The sequence below is a fragment of the Sinocyclocheilus rhinocerous genome, unplaced genomic scaffold (genome assembly GCF_001515625.1).
Source record: "Sinocyclocheilus rhinocerous isolate Xijiao unplaced genomic scaffold, SAMN03320098_v1.1 scaffold848, whole genome shotgun sequence".
In the NCBI taxonomy this organism is placed as follows: domain Eukaryota; kingdom Metazoa; phylum Chordata; class Actinopteri; order Cypriniformes; family Cyprinidae; genus Sinocyclocheilus; species Sinocyclocheilus rhinocerous.
Window position 1 is genome coordinate 483,595 of NW_015664186.1, and position 10,150 is coordinate 493,744.

Genomic DNA, 10,150 nt, shown 5'->3' on the forward strand with positions numbered 1-10,150 from the left:
TCATTCAGAGCTCCTGCTATTTGCTTCGTTCAGGCATGTAGTATAATTTCACAAAGCTAGTCAGAACACATTCTGTTTTTGCTTCAAATTGGATTATTAAATCAAATTATGTATATGAAATTATACAAATAAATCATATGAAATGATATAAATTATATGTATATGAATTATATAACTAAAATTAAATAACTGTAATTACAGATTTAGGTTAAATAAAGATGTCAGTCTTTATTTTTCTTCTTTTTAGGGCAGCAGTAGCTCTAGCAGCAAATCAACCATCCACATCAAAAGCTGCAGGACAGCCCACATTTCAGAAACAAATCAAAGAAAAATAAACAAATACTACTGTTCCAAATATTCTGTATGTTGCTCAAAATATATTGGTCAGTTTTTTTTTTAGTTTTTTTTTTTACCCAGACATTTCAAATTAACACATTTTAGAGCTGTAACAACAATACTGTGAAACCGTGATATTTTTGCTTAAGGTTATCATACCGTCAAAATCTCATACCGGCCCATGCCTAATCTGAATATTCCATGAGTTTGCATCTCGTGCATGTTCTTTCCTGTCCTTACACACATACTGTGCTTTTAGGTCATATCTCTCCCTTCACTCCTATTATTTTCTTTCTGTCTTTAAGGTGGAACAGAATTGGGCCACACTACAGGGAGGCGAGATGACCATCCAGACCACGCAACCGTCGGAGGCCACGCAGGCTGTGGCCTCCTTAGCCGAAGCTGCGGTTGCTGCCTCGCAAGAGATGCAGCAGGGGGCAACTGTTACCATGGCACTCAACAGGTACTCATGGGAAGTAGCGGTGAAGTCGGGGTCAGAGAAAGAGAGAAAGGAAATACTGAACCACCACAGCAGCATCTAGGTGCAGGTTTATGTCCCCAGGGTCTTGTTACCTGAGCCTGTTCTCCTGTTTATCACAAGCAGGTATAAGCAGCAGCAGCCCAGAAATACAGCGCAGCAGGAACAATTGGTTGATACTCCATTCCCACAACAATTAGGCTGAGGAGGCATTGTTTTCTGCTCAGCAGCCTTCATTAAAGCAGTAAATCCACCGTCAGTCTGCTGAGCATAGTCAGGACATCTATAAACGGAACAAAAAAAAAAGTTTTCTTTTCCTCTACTGAAGCCCCATAGCACCGTAAATAGCCTTATTTTTATCATTATCTCAAATAGACAGTCTTTAAACTCGATTTAGTATGGAAGCACATTTACACCACGCAAGAAAAAAATAATGCTTTGTTCAATTAAAATTATGAAATTAAAAGTCATAAGTATGACAAATTTCACAAAAGTCATAAGTAAGATGCGTAATGAGATTTTAAAAATAATTATGAGATAAGACAAAATTATGAGAAGTCAAAATAATGATTAACGTCATGCTGATTGAAGTCAAAATTATGACAAAATCAAAACGATTAAAACTTAGATGTTTCGTCGGACTTTTTTCAATTTTGACTTGGGAGTTTCGATTTAGACTTCACATAATTTCGACTTACTGTGTCATAATTTAGATTTTTCTACGATGCCGTAATTATGAGCTTATCGATTTAAGATTTTCATGACAGCTTTGTCATTATTGACTTGTTTAAATTTAGATTTTTTTACCTCATCATTTCAACTTCTCATCTCATAATTACAACTCAAAATGTTGAAATAATGACAAACGTTTCAATTTCAGCTTTTCATGTCAATTTTGATTTAGTCATAATTATGACTTAGTATATCAATTTCAACTTTATATCTCAATTACAAAATAGAAAGTCAATTATGACTTTGATATACTATCAAATTTCCTTTTTATCATAATTTTGAATTTTTTTCTTAATTATTTATTTTAGTCATTTAGCAGACGCTTTTATCCAAAGCGACTTACAAATGAGGACAATAAAAGCAGTCAAAACTACAAAAGAGCAACAACTAGTGTTTGTTGGTTTTTTGTTGGGTTTTTTTTTATAAAAAAGATAAATATAGATAAAGTAGAATTAAAATAGAATAGAAAGTGTTAGAGTTAGAGGGTCAAATAAAGGTGGAACAGATGTGTTTTTAGTCGTTTCTTGAAGATGGTAAAGGACTCAGCTGCTCGGATTGAGTTGGGCAGGTCATTCCACCAGGAGGGAACAGTTAATGAAAAAGTCAGTGAAAGTGATTTTGTGCCTCCTTGAGATGGCACAATAATACACCGTTCACTTGCAGAACGCAAGCTTCTAGATTATAATTTAATTTAATTTTCTAAAGTATAATTTAGAAAGTAAATTATGGCACGACTTTGTCATAATTATGATTTACCAAAGCATACATTTTTTCTTAAGTGGCAGAAATGGGCCTATGTATTTTGGGCATCTATCATGAGAGCCAGTTGAACTTGTATGGGAGAGCGGTTATATTATTTTCTGGTGTCTTTGAGTGACTTCCTCCACTAGGGGGCAGTACACACCAATCCACATTAACGCACTTCAAATCCTGGTTAAATCCTGTATAAAGCATTGCATGTTTATGAAAGCGGGTTATTGGGAGATTATTTCCTTATTTTGTGTTTGTGTGTGTGTGTTGCAGTGAAGCAGCAGCTCACGCAGTGGCGACATTAGCAGAAGCGACTCTTCAGGGCGGAGGACAGATTGTGTTAGCAGGAGAAACGGCGGCTGCAGTAGGAGCTTTAACTGGCATTCCGGATGGCAGTGGTACGATCCTGCTCTCTATATCACAAGCAACCACATTTACACTCTTTACCTTCCTGACACACTTACTGGATGAAAGTTTAGGGTGGGCAAACATATGAAGAAACGTCCCTTTCGTCATCACTCATCTAGGTATGTGAGGGCACGTATGTGTCTCCTGTAAGGTGTGTCAGAGCGTGAGGAAGTCCGTGGAGGTCTACTGTAATCCCCAGGGTGTTTGTGGGACAGATGGCGCGTGTGTGACCTGTGTCACAGACTCCAGCCTCTACACTTCTCGCTAATCCTCGCTTTGCCTCAACCACTAAGCACTCTGCATATGCGCGGCAGCCTCCAGTACTAGTGCTTACACATGCATTAGAAGCCATGTTACAGTGCTAATGTGTACTGGAGGCATTCATTACGGCATAGTGAAGTAGCACATGAGTAGCACGTTTCCTCTTTTAGCTATGATATACTAGAAGTTAGATTGAAAGAAGCTAGAATGTCATCAAAAATGTATGCATTTTTGTCTTCTTACTATAACATCCTTCCAGTCACAGTAAATTACCCTTTGTAGACCATTTTACTTCCATAATGTGACATTTCTGATGTCAGCGGAAATGGAAAATGATTGCAAGTTATTTGATTTTCATTTAAGATGTCAAAGAAAAACATTTTTTTAGGGATGCACCAATATTACAATTCTGGCCAATGCAATAACCCAATAAATCTTTTGATGTTATGGCTAATAATCAATAAATGGCCAATATAAAAAATCAAAACACTTGGCCATAAGGTTCCATTTGATAACGTCAGTTAACATTCCTTTAACATCAACTAACTGAAAAATAATTCTGTGTTAATGTTTCAGCATTTACTAATACATTATTTTAAATCTGTCTGTTAATATTATTTAATGGACCTGAACTAACATGAACTAACAATGAAGTTTTATTTTTAACTAATTCACCAAGATGCTTTAACAAATGTATTGCTCATGTTATAACATGCATTAACTAACATTAACTGATGGGACCTTATAGTAAAATGTTACACAAAATTCTATAGTAATTAATAAATGTAATAAAAATAACACTTATAGATTCAAATTTAACAATATTTACTGACAACAATCGATATGGTGCATCCTTAATTTTTTGTTTATTTATAATTCATTCATTAACAGTAAGACCAGGAACATGCATTTGTTAAATTAAAATGATGACACTAAAACTCATAAGTATGACATGAGATCAAATTACAAGGTACCAAGTCATAATGAGATTTTTTAAAAGTCATAATTAGATCAAATAACAATATTATGAGATAAAAAGTCTAAATAATTTACATTGACATTAAAAGTCATCAGTATTAATTTAGTAGAAATGATCAGGTACTAAGTCATGATAAGAGGAAAAAGTCAAAATTATTAGATTAAAAAGTCAATTATAAAAATTTGATGTCAATTTAGATAATGACTTTTTATCATTATTGTGACTTGGTCGATTTAGACTTAGCATCATATTTATGACATAATCAATAATGACAATTGATTTGGTGCATCCTTAATGAACATGCATTAACAAAGTAAATGGGGTTGATTTGATTTAATGTTGATTTTAATGGGTAAAAGGGTTCGCCTCCAAAGTTGGCCCAATCATGCCTGGCCGTTTCCCAGTGACCTATCTTACCTAGTGTCCTGGCTTACCCCATTGCCCCCAGTGACCAAAGAGAAGCCCCTCCTCCTCCCCCTCCTAACCCCCCAGGAACCCTCTTAAAGGGCTTTGATCCTCTCCATTATCAGTGCATAGTCTAATCACAGAGCCAGCTGTCAGCACCGGGAAGCCCAGTGTATAAAACACACACACGCTTGCATGACATTAAGAGAATAGACTGGAGCAAGGGGTGTATTTAAACATAAAAGCTGATTAGCAGGCATTAAAACTACATTTAAAAGACATGGGTGTCAGGCCTTTCCCCATTCTTGGTATAAATATTTGACCATGGTTGTGTGATTTTCTTTGCTTTTAATATATTTGATCACTCAAATGTACAAGTTTAGGTTTATTAGGAATTGTACAATGAAATATGATTTAGCTAACATATTGAACTATACGTTTTTGGTCCCACTGCTTAGGAGGATTGTAGACTCACTATCTCTTAACTGACCTTCTGTTGATTTCTGTTGACCCCCTATCATCTTTTTATTTTTTTGTGAATGAAAGAAAAGAGTTGCATGATAAGAGGATGTCACTTTATATAACACTGACAGTACTGACCTTCCCTAGAAATGTTGCTTGTGTTCAGAGAATGCTAGTACGTCCCGTTTCCCACAAACATAACCGAGCATGTTGACTGCTCATCTGAACCAGCAGTGAGTCCCAGAGAGCCATCTCTGCCCAAAATGAGGCCCTCACCTTTAAACTACGCAATTAAACCTAATACACACTGCAGCATTGGGAGGCTTGGGAGAGAGCGTAGTCAACAACAGACACTTGACGGACAGCCAGCGTTTATTGAGCTTATTCAATCAGTGAAATGGCAGTGCGGGTGCAGCTTTGAAGTGGCTGGTCCGAGGTAATCGTGACTGATTTAAGTTTCCTGCTCCAGTGCCCCTCTTTCGCTTCGTAAGCCTCGTAGAAACCCCTCAGTGTCAGAGTGATTGAGGGTTTGTAAGCATTTCACTGAAAAAAAAACAAAAAAACAATGCTTCCAAACTCCCCGTCAATTATTGAGACATGGTGTGATTACGAGAAATCAGAGCATTTGGACTGAGCCACTCATATGCCATGTGGAGAAATGATTTTCTGATGTTCTTTTTAAGGGGTGAATCTTACAAAGAAATGTGAAGAGTTTTTATTCCAAAATCTATATATCTATATATATACAGTGGGTACGGAAAGTATTCAGACCCCCTTAAATTTTTCACTCTTTGTATTTATTATTTTGTATTTTAATATGTATTATTAGTTTTAATTATGACATTGATTAGGAAACTTAATTGTCATTGTTTTTAGAATTATTATAAGAACTTTACTATTTAAATTTATATAATTAATATTTATTTATTTGAATTTACAATAATTCAAATTAGGTGGGTTACTTAATTGTCATGTCAAAATTGTCCTTAAAATTCTCATTTTATTGCCTTTTTTGTGTGTGTTTTGTGATGAGTATTTCTTGACAGGTTTTGTGAGAATTACTCTTGAGGTCATGAAAGGATTCTGGGGCAATAAGACAAAATGCTCAACCTTTTTTCATGCCTGTTTAAGATGAATTTAACGTCAAAACTGATCTGCTTTTGTGTTAAGCTGAGAATATAAGCAACAAATAGCTTGGGGAGATTGTGTCGGAGATAAAGTAACTCACAGGCTAAGTGGCGAGTTTGATTGAAATATGAGCCATTCCTTGAGACACTGGGACGGGGTCTGCATCGTGAGACTATTTTAGGCACACTTATATCAGAGTAAGCACGTAATGCACAAATCCAGTGGCCTACAGGTACGTACCCTTAACCATGAAACTTACTGGATGGGACAACTGGTCGCAGTTAGTTCTGACCTTCCGCTTTGCCCATATGAGTTTGCAGCCCGGACAGATTGGCCACCCTCTTGCCCGCCCCATGTGACTGCAGCAGTAATCCAGGCTGCTACGCTCACAGCTGGGCATGGAAAGAGAGGTAGATTGAGATAGAGAGAGGGGTTTACCTAGAGTCAGAGAGGGAGAGAAAGAAAGGGAAGCTGGGAGCGGCCACCTCAATTACTCCATTGTTCCGCATTGCAGTGTGATGCAGTAGCCCTGCCCTCTGTCCGCTTTTTATGGCCGGCCCTGTCAACGTAGCACGCAAACTCTTAGCAGGGCCGCTCGATTGCACACACGCCGCTCCGCAGCCTCATCCGACCGCACTTCAAAAGTCCCTTCCTTCTAGCCGTCTCAAATATCAACTGCGAACGTCCCAAACCACAAGGCCACACCTACACTGATGACATCACAGTTCTGCTAAGCATCTTCAGCGAAATCTCCGAATAATAGTTTGTACCATCAGAAATTGTCTTGAATAAATGTAACGGGTCTGTTTCTCGTTCCAGGTCTCGTCCAGATTCCAGTCAGCATGTATCAGACTGTCGTCACCAGTTTGACCCAGGGAAATCGACCCGTTCAGGTGGCCATGGCTCCCATAACCACGCGCATCGACAACACGGTAACGCTTGACGGACAGGCGGTGGAAGTGGTGACCCTAGAACAGTGACATACTCTACCCCTGCAGGTGTGTGGGACAGGACATTCGGCGCCTATGTGAAGTAGCTGCTGGAATATAGTGTAAAAATAATATTTGAACCTGTTCACATGTCTGCAGGGGGTTGGAAAGTTTTTAGTTTTTTCCTGTTGTTGTTTTTTCTTCTTCTTTTACATTGTACACAGTTCATTGTCTTTTTTTTGTTTTTTTTTGTTTTTTAGTAGTAAATTTTTTTTTTTTTTTAGTTGATGTTTGATAAATATATTGCAGAGGATACTTTGGAATTACAGGCTAATTGATTCTCTACAATAACAACAAAAGAAAACAAAGTCAACCACATTTTCAGCCTTCAAAAACTGGCAGAATTGTTCATTTCTTCCCATACAAGGTTTGTGTTGGTCACTCTTGGTATTTCCTCAGTTTTTATCTAGGTTTGTGTGTGTATATATATTGTGAAGCATCTTGTGCCATATTTGAGTCATTTCATTAATATATTATGTGTAAATTAAATTACGATTTTAGTGTTAGATCCTATTGACTACTGAGATTACTTTTTTTTTTTTTGTCAGTCTGTATAATGTAGAATTCTTTGTATGCATTTCACATTAACTCCCAGTGTAAAACATTGTATGAACTTGAATGATTATGTGGTATATTGAATGAGACCATTTCCTGTCGGTACAGAATTGTTCTGAAATTTGAGCACTGTCGCTCAGTGCTATCTATAGACGTTCACTGAATTGTACTATTAATCAATAACTATAAATATTGACGACTTACCAATGACGAGGCTGAAGATGTAGCACTCTATATCGTTCAACTTTTATACTTCAGAACATGAACAGAACTTTACATACTTGTGGTATATTAGCATTTTGGAAACTGATTCTGCTATGAAACTGCTGGGGAAAATGTTTAATTTATTTGTTATTTATTTTTCTAAATGTTTTTGTTTAGATGTGCACTCATATCTTTAGAACACCACAAAATCACACATTGAAAGATTAAGGTATGATAGAGGATGTATTCTGATGTAATTGCATATATTGCAAAGTGAAAGAACCATAATTTCATATCTCTTTATCTCTCAAGCTCTTCTTGTATTGTTTCTATAATGCAAATTTGTCTGGCAAATATGGATGTTTTGTTACAGTTTAGCACCTCTTCCACCCATAACACTTCCAAGTTTTCTGCTCCTGGTCGGATTGAATTTTTATACGTCTGAAACCTCATAAAACAAGATCCTTTATATGTAATTTTTGTAAAATATAAGGTTTGTTGAAACCGAACTCTCCCATGTTGCCCCGGTGAAAGAATGATGGTGACATTGGCAGAGTTTATCTTTCCCTTTTTATCCAGTCTTGGAAATAAAATGGCCACTATTCAGAATTGTGTCTTGTTTTTAATGAAGATAAATAATCCCATCACAAAAACTCGACCTTTTTACCAAAAAAACACATGGTGACATCCGTACCCCACCACAAGCTTGTTGTGATGGATGGGGCTCCTGTTGCATCATAAGCCCTGATCCCTCCCTCCTGGCTAAAACCTGGATTTAAGGCCTGTGTCCTTCTGCTGAGGGAGGAGGAGGGAAACACACTAATCCATCAGGCACTGCACACATCCCAGCATCCCACTCCACTTCCAGATTATCAGAGCAGAGCAGCACGATCTGAGAGAGATATAACGCGTGACTGTCTAATCCCAGTCTGACCACATCCGTTCTGAACAGAGCAAAACGAGAGGGAGACGTTAAGGGAAGTGTGAAGGGAGAGTGAGGACCTGTGTTTGTGGTTTCCGGGTCATGGTGGCAGCTAGCAGGAGCTGCTCAGTGCACGCGTGCGTCAGTTTTGAGCTGCAGATTAAGGTACTCTTATTAGCACGCTTTCTGAGAATCTCGCCTGGCCCCGCCCTCATCCCGTCCAAGTGCTCGGGCCAATCTGTTCCTCAATCGGGCCGTGTTCACAGAACAGTGTTCAGCTCTAATCCTAATACAGAACCACAATTCTATTTTAACATCAGCGTTACATACCTGATTTAAGTGTGATGTCATAAGTAAGACCGTTGACAAGTGTAGTTCATTCATTATAAGCAAATTTGTGCATACCAGATACTTATGCAACCTAAATACAAGGGGTCCAAAGGGGTGTTTTTTTCTAATGTAAAAATGTTTTTTATTTATTTTTATTTTTTTAAAGGTTAAATTCATTAAGTTTTACACTGTACAACATTTATTAATTTAGGTTATTTTATAAATATAATAGTTTAATGAAAAATTTAATTCAGAAAACAAATGTAAATTTGTGCAACTTGAATGTTAAAAATGCATTAGTAAAAGCAGAAATTGATATTAACTTGGACATATAAATAAATATAAATATAATTTAAAAAATGCTGTATTGTTCTGTTTATTATATTTTTTATTAATTATATTTTCACTCATGTTAGTTGAATTGGGGGAAAAAAACAATACATTTCAGAATTTCTTATTTTATATGTCCCAATTTTGCAGTAATATCGGCATGCAAATTTCCAATGTGCACTGTAAAAAGTTATTCTTCAAAGTTTACTGTACTTTTACAAGAAAATACTATTTAATTTTTCCTACTTCGAAATTTCATGTTTAATTCAGTGTGTTACTTGGCTTTTCATTGTAATTAATTGTGAAATTTACTAGCAACTTCTGAGTGAAAACTCTTTCTACACCAATTTTTTATTTTCAGTGTAGTCTCAAGACTTCTGCACCTCATATACGGTAATCACTAGTTACTAGAATATACAGGGTGATAGGATTATAACTCGGAAAAGTGTCATAATTGCTCATGCTAACCTTTAGAAAATAGAAAATTTGTGATCCAATCAACACCCTTGTATACACACTTCAGTTAGCCAATGATTAATGTATATGTAAGTTTAAGAAGAATAAGGGGGTTTTGTCTCTGTATAGGTTCGCATCACTTGTTCCCCATATATAAACAGACAGAGGAAAACTGGAAATTACAAGAGCTTTGCTAACACAAACAGGCCAAAGTTACAGTAACACTCTCTCAGAGCTGTACATGTATAGGAATCCACATTAGTTTTATCTTTTTATGAGGGTTGCCATTAGCTCAGACAAATGCTAAATGGCCGTCTGGTGTTATTGTGTCATCAGGGGAATATGGGGCAGAGGTATTGATTGTGTTAAGGAGAGGATATGGCTCTGACGGGGCTGACAGCTCCAGTCTCTGCGGGGGGCTCGTT

General features: G+C 36.9%; 1 protein-coding gene across 1 annotated transcript in view; it reads left to right on the plus strand.

The window, feature by feature from the left end:
- The window catches only part of LOC107729850 (nuclear respiratory factor 1), an 18,217-nt gene extending 9,885 nt beyond the window's left edge, over positions 1–8,332 (plus strand). Inside the window, exons 9-11 of the mRNA XM_016540561.1 lie at positions 642–799; positions 2,570–2,694; positions 6,759–8,332. Coding sequence (XP_016396047.1) covers positions 642–799; positions 2,570–2,694; positions 6,759–6,919 — 444 coding nt within the window. The 3' untranslated portion in view covers positions 6,920–8,332. The remainder of the gene's footprint in view (positions 1–641; positions 800–2,569; positions 2,695–6,758) is intronic.
- The last annotated feature ends 1,818 nt before the right edge of the window (positions 8,333–10,150 follow it).